At 32.4% G+C, this 22,356-nt stretch overlaps 1 protein-coding gene across 1 annotated transcript; it reads left to right on the plus strand.

Annotated features, from left to right (window-relative positions):
* The first annotated feature begins 4,766 nt into the window (after positions 1–4,766).
* On the plus strand, positions 4,767–8,735 carry LOC21402322 (transcription factor ORG2). The gene is made up of 4 exons (XM_010110229.1): positions 4,767–5,117; positions 6,794–7,159; positions 7,694–7,722; positions 8,291–8,735. Exons 1-4 carry the CDS (start codon positions 4,767–4,769, stop codon positions 8,733–8,735), a joined length of 1,191 nt encoding a protein of 396 aa, XP_010108531.1.
* Positions 8,736–22,356: the final 13,621 nt, after the last annotated feature.

A 22,356-nucleotide genomic window follows, 5' to 3' on the forward strand; every position in this document is an offset into this window, starting at 1 on the left:
TGCGAACAAGTCACGTAGGCCTCGACTGTATATAGCGTCGACGGTCTTATGAGTCACCCCATACAATCAGCCATTTCACTATATGGAGTTTCAGGCGTCGATAGCTATCTGACGTGGCTAACACATGGCCACGTAGGGCACAATCGTTGTCCGACGTGTCAGCGCATATTTTTCCACACAACAGCTTATTTGCGTGATTCAAAACAAAGTTAATAACGATGTTGAATTGATTAAGAGATTAATCAAATTAAATATTAATTATTAGTGTTTTGATTATGTAAGTCAATATTTCTTTGGAATGACTTGATGGAGTTTTCTCAGATATTATTTTTAGTCTCTCGGGTTTTTTTTTTTTTTTTTTTTATGAAAATCGAGTGAAAGGTTGATAAAAAAAAAGATGAGCTGCTAACATGACAAATCAATAGTTTAGAGATAAATTGACTTACAATCATATTAGTTTTTAGGGCGTTTAAAAATTAATAAGTATGGTACATCATCATTGTCTTAGTATTATGACGGAGGAGGTGTTTTGAATGATTTTTATGTTCAAAATAAGAGTGAGATGAAACCATTTTTAAAATTTAAAAATATGCTAGAGTACATATTTCAAATTGTAAAGGATATTTATGAAATTAGTGCATATCAAATTATTTCCAAAAAATATCCTCAAGAAAAAAAAAATCAACTACTAGAATAGGGAATCCCACTTTTTAAAGAAAGTATTAGAGTATTCTCACCATGCCTACAAACATAAAAGCAACAACTGCCGAATGAAGAAAATATACCTATTAATAATTTGTTAGGACTTTTTTTGGTTGTCCTTGTAAACATAGACCACCAGTAATCATTTATTTTTTAATCATCAGATCTATATCAGAAATGTCTGTTTTGCATACTTTTTTAATATGATATGTTCTACGTACTTTTTTAATATGATGTAATTTTGATCAGATCTAACAATAAAAAACTGAAAATACCGATAGGATGGACAACCTGAGAAACTCCCTAATTTATTTAGGTTTATGAAAATTCTAACAGAATATGTCAAATTAATTATTAATTACTAGAGTTTCGGTTATTTAGGTTCATGAATTCTCTAGAATGACTTAATGAAGTTTTCTAAGATATTTTTTAAGTCTCTCGGGGATGAACTTTTTATAAAATCTGGGTGTCAGATTGACACAAATTTAATAATTTACGGACAGACTGACTTACAATCATATTAGTTTGGAGGAAATTTAAGAAATTATAAGTAGTGTTACGTCATCATTCTGTTAGTATTATATAGATGGAGGAGGTGTTTTGAATGATTTTTTTTTTTTTTAAATTTAGGAGTGAAATTAACCATTTTGAAAAATTAAAAATATGTTAAACTAGGTACATATTTCAACCTTTGAAGTTTGAAGCGTATTTATGAAATTAGTGCATATCACATTAATTCCTAACAATATCCTTACAAAAAAAACAACTACTAGACTGGGGAATCTAACTTTTTAAAGAAAATATTACTGTATCCACGCTATGCCTACAAACATAAAAGCAACAAACTACCGACTGAGGGAACCCAAAGCATTTAATAGTTTATTTAGGTTTATGAAAATTCTAATAGAATAGGCAATATAAAGAATGTCAAAAAAGATTTAAGTTTCGTTTATTTTGCCGATTCGAGTTTTTAATTTTAGATTTTATAATTAAAAACTCTAAAAAAATATCACATCTAATTTTTTTATTACAGATAAATTTTTTTAAAAATATCACATCTTAACTTAAATTAAAATCTCAAATTCACAAAGTGAATGAGGCCTTAGTACATATTTTGTCGAGGAGATTTGAGGATGCGGAAAGAGGGTTGACATGGCACGTGACGTGGACTTAATCCACACGCACGTTAGTGGCAAAGACTATAAAGGCCACGTGTTCTCCATACTAGCCACGGGCAATCTGAACTTCTAATCCTTTGCAGTCTATTCCTTGCACACGTTAATAATAAAGAAGTTTACAATATAAAAAATACATGATACAGAGTGAGACAAACTTTTGTTAGGTCCACCACGCTTTGTTAAGGCATAGTTTGATATGTTAGGGACTAAACTAGATCTCTTAAAGAATAAACTATAATAGTTATGTGGTGATCATGGGGTTTGTAGTTGATAGAGATTAAAGTATTAACAATTGGTCTTGCTACGTCAACTATTTGAAGAAGAAATTTTTGTGTAAATGTTTTAATCGCTATTTAATTAATTTCTTTTTGCGGCTTAGATTTTGCAAGTTGTTCTCTTAGTTTCGTTATTACATTAATTCTTGTTAATTAAGACTTCGCGGACTACTTAATAAACTAGTTGTGATATTCTTTTTTTGCTGAATAGTAGTGATTTTCTTTTGGTCTAGGGTTAAAATGCATGATGAGTTTTTATCTCTCTACCTATACTAGTTAAAGAACATGTGCTACACACATTGACAGTAGTCGTGTATTAAGTTTTAACTACCGTATTATTTTTAAAAGCATATAAAAGTCTGTAAAGAAATTAAAATTAAAAAAATTAAGTTTCAGGGCAAGTAGTAAAAATAAAAAATAAAAAAAAACTAAAATGAAGGGAAAAAACTTTGGATAGAAAAAAAACCTGTTGTGACACTATTATTGCTCACGTGTTTTTGACCAAAATAACATCATTTTGGTCGAAGAAGTACGTGAACAGTAAATGAGTTTCTATGAAAAGGAAAAAAAAAAGAAAAAAAAGAAAAAATGAGCCGTGAAAACATTATTTATAAGGGGTGATTTTCGACCAAAACTACGCCGTTTTGGTCAAAAATAGTGAAGCCTATTAATATTTTTATATATTATTATTGTTATAGTAAATAAGAATGCACGGTGTTTGCAAAACGCTTATGATCAAAAGTTTTTTTTTTTTTAACTTTTTCTTTTAATTTTTCCTTACTTCTTTTTTCCCTTGTTATCTTTTCTTCCCCTATTATACAATTTTATTCTTGCTTTTCTCTAAATATTGCCCTCATAAATATTTTTTCTCATATTTATATTGAAATAAATTACTTTCATATATGATGTATGATCTGATCTACACTTACATATATTTAACGGATTCTCCCCATGAACAAAACATTTTATCTATTATTCTTTTTTGTTTATTATTCTTTCTTTTTTTTTTATCCCTTTCATTTTTCACTATTGCTTAATTTTCCCTACTGTACATTTTTTTCCCCTTTTCTCAAGTAAGGCTCTCATAAATATTTTACTCTAAAAAACAACCCGTTTTTCAACAGATGTCCTAAAATGATTAAACATTTCACCTTTTTTTTTTCTTTTGTTTTTAGTCCTCCCTTCTTTTTTATTTACATCTTTTTGGTCCATTACATTTGTTTCCTCACTTTTCTAATTTTTTTTTTTCCTGAGAAAATCCATGTTACATTATTAAAGTAGAATGGGTTTCTACAAAATATTAAATTTTTCTATAGTCTCACGAGCATACGAGCGTGGTTTAAATTAGTATATGTAAAAAATACTGACGAACTCCGGGGGACCACTTGCAAATTAAAAAACTAAATGAAAAAATTGAAATACAAAAGAACCTACAAAGAAATATGTACATAACCGATTAAGTAAATCAAAACTATCAAATCTCACAAATCAAATTAAAGAATTTGTAATTTGTAAATAAATACAATTAAGTTCAAACTATTGCTAAGGATAACCATATAAAAAGTCAACATTTGTTATTTTTCTTTTTGAATATATTACGAGAGGAAATAGTAAGATGAAAAGACAAAGGTTTAACATGATTAGGCAAGATGCCTACATTCATATATTAAGAAAAGACAGAAAACTCATAATAATAAGGAAAATGAGTTCCATATTAATATAAATAGATCATACTTGAATTAATTTGGTAACTTAGTCATGACTATCAATTTTCATGAAATCAAAAGATTTCTTAAATTTAATATAAATACAAGTGAGTTCAAACATTGCTATCTACAACATTAGGTTTACCTAATATTGCCATGCTCGGATATATAGATACCAGTTTTCTTATATATGTACACGCTTCCAAGACAGTGGAACCATATATAGGGCCTGTTGAATATTGTTGGATATTTCTTTTACAAATGATTGATCAATTCTCAATTTTTTGAACTTTTTGAGTAAGGATATTTGAATTGCAGAGATCTCATTATTGAGATGGGTGTGGAATTACTTCTAGGATAATATCCGCGTAATGTTTAAATTCTTCATGAATAAGGATTACGAGAGGCATATTAAAATGAAATTCATACACATAAAAAGCCAGGATTATTGTAGAAAACTAGGAGCTCAAATTTTATTTTATTTTTTTGGAAGAGCTGCAGTGTTTATTTCATAGAAATATGAGTGAAAAAATACTCTTGGATACGAAAGGTATTCCTCTAGAAAATGTATTTAGTTTGTTTTTCAACAGTATAGTACAATACAACAAAAATATATTGCGCGTATAACAGAGTATTTCTGTAATTTGATAATGGTTTAAAATAGTGAAGTTATAATCCATAGTGTGGAAGTTGAAATGTCTTTTTCTGTTTTGCTAGCATTTCAGAAATTTAGCCTTTTATGCTTAAATAACCAAACAAAGACGATTGCAAAAAAATTATTAAACAATTATAGATGATTAGGTAACTAATGATCATGTTTGTATATAAACAAATCATGATCATCTCACTTTCTTGGCAAACGTAGTCTCAGACTCAAAACTTTAAATTAGTAGCCCCCCACAAAAATGCTAGCGTTATCTCCTCCTTCGTTTTCGACAAATATTGCATATTGGCCCCTAGAGGATACCCTAGGCCATGATGATCAAAATTATTTCTACAGAGACGTAGAGCCTGCTAATTCAGATCAATCAGTATTTCTTAACAGCTTCCCAATGACACTAGTAACGTCCGATCAGCGATCGCGGGCTGAGCTTGATTGGTTGGCATCGCCGACGACCACGACAGGCGCTATTAGCAGGGATCTCAGCATGGCTGTCAGGAAGCTCAACCACAATGTTAGCGAGCGCGATCGCCGCAAGAAGATTAACCACTTGTACTCCTCTCTTCGTGCGTTGCTTCCAGCTTCGGATCACACGGTACTGAATTACATAAACTGTCTTTTTTCTTGTATACCTTTTCTCCTTTCGTGGTGTTTCAATGAATGAATTGTGCTAATTCAGTTGGGAGATTGAACTGGTTTTAAAGGATTTATTACGTCGTCCGGGCTAGTGATCTTTTGAGAATTAGGCAAAAGGGATTTAAAATATATAGAAACTCGCAGAAAAGGATGATTATTCAGATTAATCAGCCATAATGGTATCTAAACTTGTATGACTTCATTCACGACGGAAAGGAAAAAAGAAAAGAAAGAAAATAACTTTTGTTAAGAGTTGAAATTATGAGAGTAATTATAAGAGTTCTTAAGAGTCATTTATTCCCTCTGACCACTAAATTACTAGCTCGAATAGTATGGCTATTGACTTTGAGGTGTCTAGTTTGATTAATTTGTTGTGTTATAGAGAGCAATTAGATGCCTCGTTAATGTTGATCTTAATAGTCAGCGACGGAGCCACAGAACCAGGATTTAATTTCAGCAGGGGTACAAATAAAACCAAAAATTATATACAAAAATAAAAAAATAAACTTCATTTATGCTTAATAATAAAATTTTATTATTTTCACAAAAATAATTAATAGGATTTATTACGTTATCAATATATTACAACTTTTCTCAACAAGTTGTAATATTTTTCTTTCGCGTTAGTATTATTTTTCTCAAATTTTAAGATTGGTGATTCAATTTTAGATACTTCTATATAGCCTTTTTTTTTTTTTTTTTTGATAAAACTTCTATATAACCTTTAGATATGTAAAACTCAAGAAGAACATTTGACAAGGCAAAAGTAGTTTATTAAACGTATTTTAATATAATAGTATTGTTGTTCTTGTTTAGTCTTTTATCACTTTTTATCACGTTTTGATATAAGATTTGTTGAAACAAATGAAAGTAGGAACGTGAAATAATAAAAGACTCAGGAGAAATGATTTCGTGGTTTGGTAACCACCTATTCTGTGGGGTCACACCCTATATGATAAATAATCTACTAAGAACTCAATTTACAACTCAACAAGGACTTAAACTCCTCAAGACTCACTTGCAAGACAAGACGCGTATGAACTGTAATTTTCTAATGGGCTTGATTAGCAAGATCATTTCGACTTACAATGTTAAAATCCCTTCAACTAAATTTCTCTTTCGAAAAACTCTCAAACCCTTCTCATAAAGAATTATAAAAATTACAAACGATCAACCTTATCTCTCAAACCCAGAAAAATTGATTACAAGGCATACATAAAAAAGAGGACTGAATTTGTGTTGAGCTTTTGACAAATATTTGAAATTTTATAAAAAAGAGTGTTTGACCGGACTTTTATGGAATGTGGATTAGAGAGGAGTTAACAACTTAAAACTGTAGAGAGGGCACCAAGAGAAATGTTAGTCGAAAGTAAAATGAAATAGAAAATTCAGTAGGAGTATGTGCTCCCACAGCTTCCCTCTATTTGGCTCTGTGCATGTCAATAATATAAGAAATTTTTAATAGTATTATAGTATTTTTTGAATTTGGGGTGGGGTATTCGAACTCTTCATGTTATGATAGAATCACGTTTAGAATTACCGCTATATTATACCCATAATCATACACCCAGAGTATGATGCTATGATTAAGAATTAGCATGCTTTCTTTAATATTTTTACTATAATTTATCACAGAAAAAGTTGAGCATTCCAGCTACAGTTTCACGCGTGGTAAAATACATACCAGAACTACAACAAGAAGTTGAGGGACTGATTCGAAAGAGGGAAGAGCTTTTATCAATAACTAATTCAAGGCAGCTCCAAGTTGGTCAAGAAATTAAGAACCAAATAAAAAGCATATCTCGAACTTCATTATCTTCTGTTTCAGCTAGTCAACTTAATAATAAAGACGTTGCGGTTCAAATTTCCACATTGAAGGCCGACAAAAATTACACATTATCTGAAATATTACATAATTTGGAGGAAGATGGACTTTCAGTGCTAAACATCTCGTCCTTTGAGTCCTCTTGTGGGAGGGTATTCCACAATTTACATCTCCAGGTATTTTCTCTTAATTTTTAAACTATTTTTTGTAAAGTAAGTGACTCAAATTAATTTTGAGAAATTTTACTATTTTGTATTTCTTGGGTAAGTTACTATTTTCTGTTTTTAGATAAAGATTATAAAGAGTCTATAAATAAGTGCTTTGCGACTTTATGTGTGCTCAGAGAAAAGTGCATCCTTTTAAGAGAAATAGAGAAAAGTGAGGAGAGAGATAGACAAAAGGTGTAAAGAGTTTTGAGTAGAGAAATAAAGTGAAAAAGTTTGTTGAGTATGTAATTATGAAATTGTTAGTGAATTTTTCTCCCTCTTCTATTTGTTTAAGTTTGGCTCCTAAATTGAAATATAGTGTTATGAATGAAACATCTCATTCTAAGTTATGGAAGAAAATAAAAGACGTTTATGCATCGGAATCCCTAACAAATAGATTAAATTTGAAGAAGCAATTGTATGAGTTGAAGATGGATGAGGAAGCTGATGTTGTGGATCATATAAATAATTTTAATAAGTGCATAACTCAATTGTTAAGTGTAGATGTCAAAATTGATGAGGAAGATAAAGCGGTAATTTTGTTGGCCTCCCTACCCAAATCATATGAGATTTTAGTGACTACACTTTTAGTTGGAAAGATGACATTGACTGTAAATTAGGTGTCGACTGCTTTGTTGGAGACTGCAAATATGAAAAGCCTAGTGTTACGTCTCATACTAAACAAGTTTTAGTGGCACAGTTAGATTCGAATAGGGGTAGGAGCAAGTCACGAGAGAGATGTTATAATAAAAGAGATGATCGTTTCCAATCTTACCCAAGGAAGGATATTGTGTGCTATTATTGTCATAAGAAGGGACATATGAGGAGAAACTGTGAAGAACTGACGAAGCATCTAGAACAAAGAAGAAAGCAAGAACCCTAAGAGATTTTAGATTCTACAAATGTTGTTGGTGATATGTATGATAGTAAAGATGATGTTTATTCTGTTTTTGCTAATGAAAATATTTCTCTCTTGGATCTTGGATTCTGGATGCTCATTTCATATGTGTCCACATAAAGAGTGGTTTGATTTTTATAAGCCCTGTGATGCTGGTACTTTGTTGATGGCTAATAATTCTAGTGCTAATGTTGTTGGAATAGGTACAGTGAAAGTGAAGATGTTGATGGAGTTGTGAGGACATTGACAAATGTTAGGCATGTTTTTCAACTAAGGAGAAGTTTGATTTCTTTGGAAGCTTTGGACACTTTGGGTTGTGAGTACTATGCAAAGAGTGGTTTTATGCAAGTCAACAGAGGTGATTTAGTAGCCATCAAGGGTGAAAAAGTAAAAAACTTGTATAAGCTTATTGGAACCACAGTTGTAGGTGGAGCTATAAAGGAGGAACTATGCCAAGAAGAGTCTTCTTCGGTTATGAAAGAAGTTGTAGGAGTAAAATGGTGCAACAAGATGTGGATAATAGTTGAAGACAATAAAGACAAGATGGTGAAGACTTGTGGCAGTGAAGATGCTTTGAAGAAGAAGAAGACAATTCCTCATGTCAAGTTTGATAAGAGTTTGAATTTGGCACATGTTTATTCTTGTTAAAGTTTGCATCGTCGGTGCTATAAGGATTGTTGAGATTGAATATCCAATTGAGTGAGTTGAGAGAATTTGAGTCAAGGCGGAGATTGTTAGATAACTGACTGAAATTGGTTTTGGAAAAATTACTATTTTGTGTTTTTGGGTAAGTTATTGTTTTCAGTTTTTTGGCAAGGGATATTTTATGATTTATTAAGAGTCTATAAATAAATGTTTTGTATAAGGCTTTACGTGTGTACTCAGAGAAAAATGTGCCTAGAGAAAAAGTGAGAAAGTTTGTTGAGTGCGTAATTCTGAAACTGTTAGTGAATATTTCTCCATCTTCCGTAGACGTAGAAAATTTTTCAAATCACCTAAATCTTTATTTTCTCTATTTTTCTGTTATTTTTATTTCAGTTTATTTTTTCTACTGCGTGCGTGTATAGGTGTATTTTTCCCCAACAATTTCTTATCCATCAATATGCAAACTTCCATACACGTTATATAATATATGGGTAAAATCCCAAATAATATCATATCTTTTTAATAATATTAAAATGATATTCTAAAATTTTTTTGGACATAAAATATCCTTTATACTCTTTTAGTTAATTTGTTTTAGAATTACTTTTGTTAGAGATAACTGATTAGTTATGTTGTTATTAGTCAGTTAGATTAGTGGACACGTGTCAGTAAGGCATTGGTCTTTGTTGTAATTAGTTAGAGCTTAGTTGAGCTATTTAAGATGTTACTGTACAGTTTATTCAGTAATGAAAATAGATCAATTTCATTCATTAGAAAATATCTCTTTCTTCTTTCCCTGAAACTCAATATGGTATCAGAGCCTTTAGATTTTGGAGAGAGTGGTTCCGTGTCCGCCATGGCTGAAGCTTCCATTTCTTCTGTTCGCTTCAGTCCTATTTCTTTTAGCCATTCGATCTCGATTCGACTTGATCATTCTAATTTTCTTCCGTGGAGAAAATTGGCCCTTTCGACGATTCGAGGGCATAAGCTGTTGGATTCCATCTCCGATTCGAGTTCTCCGCCATTGAAGTTTCTTAGTGTCACAGATGAAGTCGCAGGACGGATTAATCAAGATTTCTTGAACTGGGAGCAACAAGATCAACTGTTGGTGTCGTGGCTGCTCTCTTCCATGTCCGAGACGGTTCTTGCTAGGGTTATTGATTGTGAAACTTCAGTACAAGTTTGGTACACTCTGAATCTTTATTATGCTGCTCAAATTCGTGCCAAAATTTCTCAATATAAAACTCAACTAAAAAATATCAAGAAGACTTCTTTGACGATGAATGATTATTTGTTGAAAATTCATCATTGTGTGAGTATGTTAAATTTAGTTGGCCATCCTGTTCCTTCTAAAGAGCATCTTGAAGCAATCTTTAAAGGATTATCCTCTGAGTATGATACTTTTGTTCTTACGGTAGAAGCTCGAAATGATGCTTTCACTGTTGAAGAAATTGAGTATCTTCTTCTTTCACAAGAGGCTCGAATTAAGAAAAATCACAAGTCTCTTGACTCGACTCAAGCTAATTTGGCTTCCTCTCATTTGAATCAAGAGAACAAAAAGAGGTTCAATTCTGGTTTTTCACCACAATTTGGGAATAATTTTCCTCGTGGAAATTTTCGGCCTCAATTCTTGGTAATTTTCAATCTCGAGGTGGAGGCAATCCAGGTAGAGGTCGAGGACGTCACAATGGAGGTGGTCGTGGTTCTTGGTCTTCTAACAGACCACAATGTCAATTGTGTGGCCGTACTGGACATGTTGTAATTGACTGCTATTACAGGTTTGATCATTCTTTCCACGGACCTTCTCAATTTCAACGTGGACAGAGACCTCCTTTCAACCCTACTGCTAATGTTGCCACCACCACTTCAAATCCATTTGTGGATTCTACCTCTGCTCAAGCTTTTGTTGCCACTCCTGAAACAGTTGCAGATCCAAGCTGGTACCTTGATTCAGGAGCATCTAGTCACGTTACTTCAAATCCAGACAACCTGATGCAAATGATAGACTATTTCAGACTTGAGCAAGTCTATGTTGGAAATGGTAAGGGCCTTGCCATTAAGCATATTGGTCAGTCTAGCTTTGTGTCTCCTTATTCCTCTAAAATTCTTTCCTTAAAAAATCTTTTACATGTCCCTGAAATTACAAAAAATCTCCTTAGTGTGTCTACACTTGCTTATGATAATAATGACTTCTTTGAGTTTCATTCTCACAAGTGCTTTGTCAAAGACCGGGTTACCAAAATTGTGCTTCTGGAGGAGAGCCTTAAGAATGGACTGTATGTGTTTGACCAAGCTCAGATCAATTTTCCTCCACAGCCGCTGACCTGTCCAGTTCAATCCCCTGTTTCTCATGTTCATAAGTTTTCTGTCAATAATACAATAGTTAATACTGAAATTTCTCCTTCCTGTTCTACTTTTGAGTTGTGGCCATCCATCGGCCAAAATTGTAACCACAGTTCTAAAAGGTTGTAACATTTCTCATAGCAATAAAACTCTTCCTTCAGTTTGTGCAGCATGTTGTCTTGGTAAAATTCATAAGTCTCCTTTCTCATTGTCTACAACTTGCTTCACTGATCCTCTGCAATTAGTCCATACTAATCTATGGGGTATAGCACCCGTGCAGTCATCTAGTGGTTACAGGTACTATATAAGTTTCACTGATGCCTTCTCTTGATTTACTTAGATCTATATGCTTAGAAATAAGTCCGATGCAATTCAAACCTTCATTAACTTCAAAACCCAGGTTGAATTGCAATTGGATTTGAAAATTAAATCAATTCAATCTGATTGGGGAGGTGAATACAGAGCCTTTACTAATTTTCTTGTGTCTCATGGCATTGTTCATCGTGTCTCTTGTCCACATGTGCATGAGCAAAATGGTGTTGCCGAAAGAAAACACCGTCATATTGTTGAGAATGGTTTAGCTTTACTTGCTAAGTCATCTTTACCTTTAAAATACTGGGATGAAGCCTTTCAAACTGCTGTTTATCTCTATAATAGGCTTCCTAACTCTGTTTTACAATTCAAAACTCCTCTGGAAGTGTTACTTCACACCACACTAGATTTTTCCCAACTAAAAGTATTTGGTTGTGCCTGCTATCCTTATCTCAGACCTTACAATAAACATAAACTCAATTTTAGATCCTCTGAGTGTACTTTTCTTGGTTATAGTTTTAATAAAAAAAAGGTACAAATGTCTTGATAAGTCTAGTAGAATTTTTGTCTGCAGGGATGTAATCTTTGATGAAGGGGTTTTTCCTTTTTCCAAATTGTCTTTCACTCCTCTCTCTTCATCTCCCGTGTCTTCCATTTCTTCTCATCCTCTTGCTATTCCTGTTGTGTCCCCTGTTCAATCCTCCATTTTGCCTCATACTCCTTCTATTACTTCGGCTATTCCTAAGTCACCGTGCACTGTGCCTGATCCAGGTCCCTCTCCTAGTGAACCCATTGCTATGACTAATGTTTCTTGTGCAAGCTCCTTTAATCCTTTTGTGACTACACCCTTGCCACGTCAATCCTCTCAACAGGGAAAAGAGGTGATTAACTCTCATACTATGTTCACTCGCTCAAAGATGGGTGTTTTCAAACCAAAAGTGTACATTGCAGCCCAAGAACCAACTTTCGTTCAGGATGCATTAGTTCAAGAACAATGGAGGGCTGCCATGAATGATGAGTTTTTGGCCCTTCTAAGGAATGGTACGTGGTCTCTTGTTCCTCTGCCTGTAGGAAGAAAGCTGATTGGCTACAAATGGGTTTTCAAAGTCAAGGAAAATCCAGATGGCACACTTAACAAGTATAAGGCACGGCTAGTGGCAAAGGGGTTTAATCAAATTGCCAGTTTTGATTTCGATGAAACCTTTAGTCCTGTTGTGAAACCAACAACAATTAGAGTGGTGCTTACAGTTGCTTTGGCAAGAAGTTGGTGCATTAGACAGTTGGATATCAACAATGCTTTTCTCAATGGTGACTTACTAGAAGAAGTGTACATGACTCAACCACAGGGCTTTGAAGATCCGAAATACCCTCACTTTGTTTGCAGACTTCACAAATCATTCTATGGCCTGAAACAGGCACCTAGAGCCTGGTTTGACAAGCTGAAAAGTGCTCTGCTTGCACTAGGATTTGTCTCCTTAAAGTCGGATCAGTCCTTGTTCATGAGGTTTCATTCTCAACATGTCACTTTTATACTTGTGTATGTTGATGATATTTTGCTAACTGGAAGTGATGAAAAGGAGGTGCAATAGTTAATAAAATAGTTGAACAACTGTTTTGCTCTAAAAGATATGGGAGAAGTGAATTTTTTCTTAGGAATTCATGTCACTCACACTATTAATGGTGTGCTCTTATGTCAGAAAAAGTATATCATGGATTTACTGTGTAAGGCACGAATGTAGGGTGCTAAACCTATTGAAACTCCTATGACCACTGGCTTCAAACTTTCAGCCTTTGGAAGTGATGAAGTAGAAAGCCCACAACTATATAGAAGCATCGTTGGAGCTCTTCAGTAGGTGACTATAACCAGGCCTGAGTTGTCTTACTCTGTCAATAGAGTTTGTCAGTTCATGCACAAACCTCTTGAATCCCATTGGCGAGCTGTGAAGAGAATACTTAGATACTTGAAAGGCACACTTGACTTTGGTCTCCATCGTCAGAAATCTGCCCAACTCAGTTTAGTAGCCTATTGTGATGCAGATTGGGCATCCGATCCAGATGATAGAAGGTCAACCTCTAGGTACTGTGTTTACTTAGGTCCAAATATTGTCTCCTGGAGTTCTAAGAAGCAGCAAACAATTTTCAGGTCCTCAACAGAAGCCGAATATAGAAGTTTAGCAAATGTGGTTGCTGAAATTACATGGCTCTCTTCGCTGCTCAATGAGTTAAGAATTGACACTTCGACTAGGCTAGTGGTGTGGTGTGACAACCTCAGTGCTGTACAGTTGGCTGCCAACCCTGTTTTACATGCCCGAACTAAGCATGTGGAACTTGATCTATATTTTGTAAGGGAAAAGGTGATGCAGAAGCAAATTGATGTTAAGCATGTTCCAGCTATTGATCAGGCAGCTGATGTGCTTACCAAGCCTATATCAAGTTCTCAGTTTCCTGTTCTTAGATACAAACTCAAAGTTGAAAGTCTTTCAACCTTGAGTTTGAGGGAGGCTATTAGAGACTGATTAGTTATGTTGTTATTAGTCAGTTAGATTAGTGGACACGTGTCAGTAAGGTATTGGTCTTTGTTGTAATTAGTTAGAGCTTAGTTGAGCTATTTAAGATGTTACTGTACAGTTTATTCAGTAATCAAAATAGATCAATTTTATTCATTAGAAAATATCTCTTTCTTCTTTCCCTGAAACTCAATAACTTTTAAATATAAATTATGCTTTGAATTTGTTGAGAACGTTTTAAAAGGTATTAGAGAAACGTAAATCTAAAAAAAGAATTCGACATATTGAAAAAATATTTTATATTTAAACTTAATATTGGAGTAATAAATTAAAGGGTATGAAAGATATTTTACAGAACAAAAAAATTTCAACATATTGAAAAAATATTTTATATTTAAACTTAATATTGGAGTAATAAATTGTCTAAGACCTCTTAGTCTAGTAGCACTAGGAGATTTAGTTGGAGTGGGGTTCGAGTAGGGCGTTGTGGGTTCAATCCTGTTTCCTATTAAAAAAACAAATTAAAGGGTATAAAAGACATTTTGCATCTCAAAAATGACTTGAGAGTACTGAAAAATTATATATTTTCTTAAACATAAACGTACCGATTTAATATTAATTATCAAAAAGACAAAGTATTTTTGAGATGTTTTGATCAAATAGTTCCCAAATGAATTTATACTTATATGCTTATTGTATATATTCTTTTCTCGTGTTTTCTAAATTATTGTTTTAACTGCTATTCATGCATTTTGATTATTACACATACAGATTGAAGAATCCTATTCTGCTGAACGTGGTACTCTAGGCGAGATGTTCATGTCCTTTTATGACATTGACAATAAGGCGGAGTTGCTATTATGAGATATGAAGCATTAATGTTAATTTACTTGTGGAATTACGCGATAACCGCCCACACTCGAGTTAGATTTGTGTCAATTTTAAATATTGGCCAATAAAACTTGTTAACTTTATCTTGTATTTATTGTCAATTAATCATCCAATTAGGCAATAAAGTAGGTATCCTAAGACGGCATGCTTTTTACTAATACTAGTTGAGCCCGCATGCTACACACGTAGGGTAATTTTGTAAGTTCATTCTTGTATTAAGTTTTAATTATTATGTTATTATTTATATTTTTTTAATAATAGAGATCTTAGTTAGTTATTAGTTAAGTATAACTTTTAAAAGAATAAGGATTGCACAATAAAAAAATTTAAATAGGTACTCTTTTGAAAAACTATATTGCAATAGGAACATGAGGGTGAAAAAAAAAACAATTTAACAAAAGTGCATCAAAAAAGGACTACACTATAGAGAAACTAAAAAAAGAAAACAAAGAAAATACACAAGAATGTATACCGAGAAAAATAATAAGATTAAATGAGGGTGAGAAAAAAACAGAAATAGGAGACCAAAGAAGGAAAAGAAAAAAAAAGAAAAAGAAAGGAGGATCCAAAAAACAAAAAGGAAGAAAGCGAAAAAAAATGTAAAAGAAAAAGAATGTATAGTTGCCAAAAAATGATAAGATGAAATTAAAAGTGAGAGGAAAAACAAAAATGAGGTTCCAAAGAAGCAAAAGAAAAAAAAAAATGTAGGAGGACCAAAAAATAAAAGGAAGAAAAGCAAAAAAAAAAAAAAAAAAAAAAAAGAAAAAAAAAAAAAAAAAAAAAAAAAAAAAAAAAATGAGGGGCTAAAATGATAAGATTAAATAAAAAATATAGGGACTAAAATGGTAATAAAATCAAATAAAAAATATAGGGACTAAAATGGTAATAAAATCAAATAAAAAAAAGAAGGAAATCCAAAAGCAAATACAAGGAATTAGAAAAGCAAAAAAAAAAAAAAAAAAAAAAAAAAAAAAAAAAAAAAAAAAAAAAAAAACGAAAATTCGCCCCTTTCGGGGCAACCAAAAAATATATATATATATATATATAAATTATAATCTTAAAGTTAAATCGTTTCTAATCTTTCTTAGTTTTTTTAGACCTGGAGCTCTTTAAATTCTCAAATTTAATCTTTCAGTTAAATTATTTTAAAATTTGAATGAAAAATGTTAAAATAATGGTAGTTAAGCTATACACAAAAGGGTAATGTCATTTCCCACCATTTCCTAAAGAGAGACACTAAAAGTTGATGAATTTCAGACGAACATATCAATAATAAATAAAGCTAGACGATTAACTTTTTCTCAATGTTTTTTAACAAAAAGATTAACAATTTTTAGGCGTAAATACACACTCTTAATGACAATCACAGCCAAAAGCAAACTAACAACAAATAAAACTTTTTCAATCTGTTCATGATCAAGCTTTCGTCAAAAGCAGAAACGATAATCAATTTTGTCGGTAATCAAGTTTATCCCAAAATTCAGAAGGGTGGTTTTATCCATAATCTCTTTTTTTGTTGTTGTTTTTTTTTTGTTTTTTGTTTTTTACTCTCCACCATTCTAACTAAACAAGTGCCTACCTGCTTCACCACTTGGAGACCAAACTAATCTCTTTTTATAGAATACTGGTCAAAAACGTGTGCGGTGACACATTTAAAACAATAGTTATACAAGTCACCGGGAAAAAAAAGAGAAAGAAAAAAGAAATGATAAAAGAAACAAAGACAAAAGTGAGTGTTGATACCCGATTTTATACCAAGCCCAACCATGACGTCATGCGACATTATTGGGCTCGCTTTGTGGACCCAAGCCACGTTCAGGGAACTTATGTAGATTGTGGTTTGGTGGGTTATGTGTGGTCAAGTAGGGTCATTTATCGTTTAATTCGATCCAATTTTAATCCCGCTTAGGGAGTTTTCAGAATTAATCAAATTAAATATAAATGAGTGATGGAGAATTCCCAAAAGCCTTTCTCCCGTCCTTTTATAAGCCCAAAATTCTTAAGTCCACACCTTAGAACCTCTTCCTCTTCGTCAAGGTTGATTATCAGTGTTTTGACTCTAACGGAGGCTCTACCCACTCTAGACATGCCTAATGGAGGCTCCTTCCGTGGCAGACATTCTGCCGGAGCATCCTCTTCATATCCAAGTATGCCTAACGGAGCCTTTTCCATGTCAGGCATCCTTCCTTTGGACTTCTTCTCGCCCAGCTCACCATCGGAGCAATCTTCACCTGGAGCATGCTCACCCTTCGGAGCTGCCTTTGTTTGGAGCACTCTCCCCTTCGTAGGAGCTTCATTCGGAGTAACTTTCATGTCAGAGCTAATTTGACAGTTGCTTAACCAATATCATATAAACCATCTCTGACAAGGTATGACATGTGATCAGACCTCCGAAAAATGAAGTCAAACAGTCTTGAGAATTCTAGACCTTGGAACTTGCCACATCAGCTTCAAATCCTGAACTTTGCCTCCAAGTCTTTCCAGTTTTGGGTCCTTTCTTTGTAAATAAGGAAAAGTCATCTGATCACATTGCTCTAAAGGAAATTGCATGTGCAGGTCTCCATCAGAGCACCGCCGATTGGGCTTCGGAGTAGCCAACATGAACCTTTCTTTCAATTTCCGGACCAACTCTTTTTAAACCCCGGAAAGGATTTTGGTAACTTTGCTCCATTTGGATCGCGTATGCATGCTTCCTTTAGAGTGCCGGTGATTCAACCCAGAGCAAGTTCTAGAAAGTCTTCATTCCATTTTCAACTAATCTCCTATTCAACTTCGGAAAGGTGTTAGAAGGCTTTGCTTCATCGGGATTCCTTGTGCATGCGTTCGTCAGAACACGCCGAACGAACCTCCAGAGCTGCCGTCAAAATCTAACCTACTTCACCTATAAATACCCTGATCTTTCTCATTCCAGATTACCGGGAGACACTTGAAACCTTTGAGCCCCTTTCTCCTTCATCTTTATCCTCTTCAGATCACTCTCTCCCTTCCTTCAAACTTCTCTAGCCTCTTGCTACAGAGACTTGGAGTTCTTCATGCTCTTCAAAGCCCTTCAAAGCATCCAAGTGTTGATAACCTTGGAAACTTTTTCAAAGCACTTTTCGTTTGATTTCCACCACCAACTTAAAACTCTATGAAGTTTCTTCATATATTTTCCGGCAACATTCAAGTCTTCATTTTTGGGGTCATTTCCGCTCAGCGTCGGAGCAAGTGCTCCGAGTGCCGTTCTCACTCCCAGAGTAACACGCATTGTTCATAGAGTTATTTTCACCAGAGCCTAATCCACCTCACCAAATTCACCCTAAAAAAAAGCTAAGAAAGAAAAGAAAAATAGCTAGAAAGTTTAAAAAAAAGATATGAAAAAAAGGCAACGTAGGGGGGTGGGGGCTTCGTCAAAAGAACTTATTCTCACTTTGATGTATAGCATACGATTTATATACCTTCAACATAATATTTCAAGCATCAGATTTATGTACCTTCAACATAATATTTCAAGCATCTGTGTTCACATATTGACTTAAGGTATATAGTTCTATTCATAATTGATTTCATGAATGTTCAATAAATTATGTACCTTAGTTTAATATGCTCCCCAAATTTTAAAAGCGGTTCTCTTCTTCTTTTACAGTATGAACCTTAGTTCAAACATCCCATGCATTTTTTTATATTAATGAATTAATGACATGAAACTGCTTATAATTTCGTAAATATCCCTAAATTATTGATTTTAATAAGTCAACTTACCCCACGAGCTATTGTTTATTCGTAAACTTGCCCTAGCTCCAATTTTTCAAAATAATTCAAGTAAAATTTATATAATTACCTTAATTAAGGAGGTGCTTTGAACCACTTCAAATACCTAATTCAACACTGAAATGAACACTTTTCAAAATTTGAAGGACATATTAAACTAGTACCACTATAGTTATTGGTGGACTTCTTTTTTTTTTTTTTTTTTTTTTTTTTTTTTTTTTTAGGGATTGGTTGACATTGAACTACTACGTTTAATATTTATTTTCAGCCTCTTTAGAGGATCTTTTTTCATTAAGGAAAAAAAGAAAGTAGATATAACTCTAATAGGGTAAACACCGTGCCTGACGCCATCGAGGGACGATGCACTAGGCAGAATGGGCACATACCATGCAACAGGGTTGCATATATGAAGAGTGAATACGTAATTGAATTATAAAATTCGGTTTTTTTTTTCTTTGTAATATTTTTTACAACTTTGTAATAAAACATACAAAAGTTTTATATAGACAAGCCGACCCTAGTAATTCTCACCTTTCTAATTTTCTTCTCGATTTTCTTTCTTGTCTTTATCTCAAATTTTGAAACAAGTTTTCCATGAAGAGAGAGATCCTTAAAGATCTCTTTCCTGGGATCTCTTTCTGGTTGAATTCGTTCCCTTTTTTTTTCCTTTTATTTTAAGATTAATTTCACAAATAATTTATGATATTTATTATCAATTTTACTTTGATCTCTGACGTTTAAAATGCTTCATAATTAGTCTTAAAATTTTATTCTATTTTAGGTTTGATTCTTCTATTAGCTAGATGTTAAATATTTAATAGAGGTTGTGGAAGTTAAGGACATAATATATCTAAATTTTAATTATTAATGGAAATTAACTTTTATTTTCTTATTGTTTTAGCCCGTAAAATTTTAGGTGTTTTTAATTTTGATCTTTAATTTTTACAAATTCCGTCAAATTAAATCTTTGAAAACAACGTAACAGAAGGACTTAAAGTAAAATGAAGAAGGACTTAAAGTAAAATGAAGTAAAACCTCAGAGTGACATTTTAAAAATTTGGGACCAAAATGAGATTCAGAATAAGCCTTAGAGACTATTTATGGGATTAACAACTTATTTTATTATGCAGTTTTAGCATTTTCATGATAAATAAAAATTCATCTCCACTTACATATGTTTGTAGAAGTAACGAGCTAAGTCCCCTTAAATTTAAATTTGATATATTGTGGTTACAATCTAGTTAGACATATAATTTATGTGCATCTTTTTTACGTTTCTTATTAGACTAGCTTGAGGGACGTGCCTGTATTAACTTTTTTTTTTTTTTTTTCCAATTTGCAATTTAAATTTTTCTAAATTTATTTAAAATTATTAAGTATGATAAGTAATGCTTCAATACAAACATGTTTTTTTTAATTGTTTCTCTAACTAGAAATAGGTAGATATATGATAATCATGTTTTTTCCTATTATGCATAATGATTGTTGACAAAAAAAAAGTGAAAAAGATGTATACATCTTCTCTGCTATAAGTGTAGATATATAGTAGTATAGATAAGTGAAAATATTTAAGAAAGTAAAAAAAAAAATTAAATGAGGTGTTTAAAGAGAAAATTAATGCAAAAACATTTTAATAGGAAACAATAGAAAATAGAATGTTTGAAAAAGAAGAAGAAAAATGAACAACATTTAAAATACAATTAAAGAAAATAAAAAAATATAATTTAAAAAAAATGCTTGAAAGTAAAAAAAAAAAAAAAAAAAGAAAGAAGCAAGCAAGCACATAGTTGAAGTACACAAACTTAAAATAGGAAACAATGAAAAATAGAATATTAAACAAAAGAACAAAAAAGAACAACATTTAAAATATAATTAAAGAATTTTTTTTTAAAAAGCTGAAAATATAATTAGCTAAAAAAAAAACAACAACAAAAAAAAAAAAAAAGCAAGCAAGCAAGTAGGCAGTTGAAGTACGAAAACTTCAACCGACCATCGGTTCTAGAGTGAAGTAGAGTGATAGAGTGATAATTATGTAGTTTCCAAATCTGAGATTTGAAAGGTTTTAAACTGGAGAAAATTTACATTTTCAATATATACGTTTGTTATCACATCAATGAGAATAGCCAACAAAAGAGGCAGAACACGATATTTTAGAAAAGCAGTATATTCATTTGTGTAGACTTCGATCGATTTTTTCGTTACGGAGTTGACATTCACACCAAGAAAATATATGCATGTATTGACGCCTCTTATTTTATTTTTTATACATTTAAATCATCCCTACTTTATTTGTTATACCAATATTAAAATTTTAAGAAAATCTCTACAACTAAATCACCTCAATTTTACTTTTCGCACAAAATACTTAAACTATCCCTCCTTTTACTTGTTACCAGGGTCTTGGAAATTTTTGTATGTAAGTTTTTTTTTTTTTTTTTGAAATTAAGAAACTGGAAAACTTTATTGAAAAATTAAGAGGAAGGGGAAAAATACAAGGGCTAGAGGAAAATATTTTTGCCGTGAAAATATTTTTTGCCATTAAATTATGGACCAAATCTAAAACACTAAGAATTGCTATCAATTTCTCAACATGGTCTTCAGTATTCCTTGCGAGGGATGCTACGAGATTGAAGGAAAATCAATATAACCATGGGACTCATTTGTTATATCGGACTTATAAGTTATTTTACTAATATTGACATCTCCAATATTTGCTTTCTTCATTAAGGGCATTGTATTCTTTCCTCTTTTGTTTTTTTTTTTTGTTTTTTTTGTTTTTTTTGTTTTATTTTTGTTTTCGTTTTGTTCCTTTTGTCTTGATTTTTTTGTTTTTTTTGTTTTTTTTGTTTTTTTGTGTATTTACACAAGCAGATACAGACGCAATCTCAAAAGGTAGATTGACCAGAAGGCCTTCAGAAAGGAGGTAATGGACCACGTTAAGTTATAAGCTTTAAAATATCTTTAATTCGTTAAAAGGAAAATGCAACAAAAAAATAGACTCTGGCCATGCTAAAAAAAAAGTAATTGTGCATTGATGGTTTAAAAGTCCAATGTTTTGAAGTTGAAAAATATTTAGTATTTTTTTTAAATATCGACTCACAACTGAGCATGCGCCTTGTGTAAATGGCAGGATAATAGTTGTTAGGTATTTTTATTAGTTGGTAATTTATTGGCAATTTTGTAAACTTTCAAAAGACAGGTTCAAGAAGATTTTGTATTGCAAAAGAAGATTTAGAATCAAATTTGAAGTTAAAGTTACATACTAGACAGTGGTTGAGATTTGGAGAGATAATAATAAGGCCTTGTTCAAAGAAAGCTAAGGCATAGGTGATTTGAATTTGAACGGATTGTGTGCATATCTTGTGGAGATATGGATTGTGTTTCAATTTCAAATGAGAAGATTAAAAGTGACACCTCACGTGGAGAAGATAAAGCATATTATGGATGCCACATTACAAGTGCTGTTGGTTTTATGTTTGAATTTCAAAGTGAGATTTATCTGCAAAAGTGGATTTGGAGATAAATGGGACATATAGCACGTGGTGTAAAGAATGTTCATATCAAGCTTAGTTTATCTTTGATATATATATATATATTACATGTACGCGATAAGTTTTATGTCTTGACAGCTTGCGTAAAGAAATTGGGTTGAAATTCAAATATGGTGATCAAGCTATTGATTTGAAGTAAAAATTGAATCTGAATATAGATAGGGGCTGCGAGTATATTTGAAGATGAGATATTTGAGAGCTACAACATGAAGCTAGAAGAGAGAATTATGGAGATAATAAAGATCTTATCAAGAGTGGATTTGAATAAGA

This window comes from Morus notabilis, unplaced genomic scaffold (genome assembly GCF_000414095.1).
Source record: "Morus notabilis unplaced genomic scaffold, ASM41409v2 Scaffold583, whole genome shotgun sequence".
NCBI lineage: Eukaryota > Viridiplantae > Streptophyta > Magnoliopsida > Rosales > Moraceae > Morus > Morus notabilis.

What these genes read in the sequence shown, in the direction of transcription:
- LOC21402322 (XM_010110229.1), top strand. Translation starts at nt 4,767, where the DNA reads ATGCTAGCGTTATCTCCTCCTTCGTTTTCGACAAATATTGCATATTGG. An exon ending in TTCCAGCTTCGGATCACACG is followed by an intron (nt 5,118 to 6,793) that starts GTACTGAATTAC and finishes AATTTATCACAG; the next exon opens with AAAAAGTTGAGCATTCCAGC. An exon ending in TTGATGAGGAAGATAAAGCG is followed by an intron (nt 7,723 to 8,290) that starts GTAATTTTGTTG and finishes TTGTTGGAATAG; the next exon opens with GTACAGTGAAAGTGAAGATG.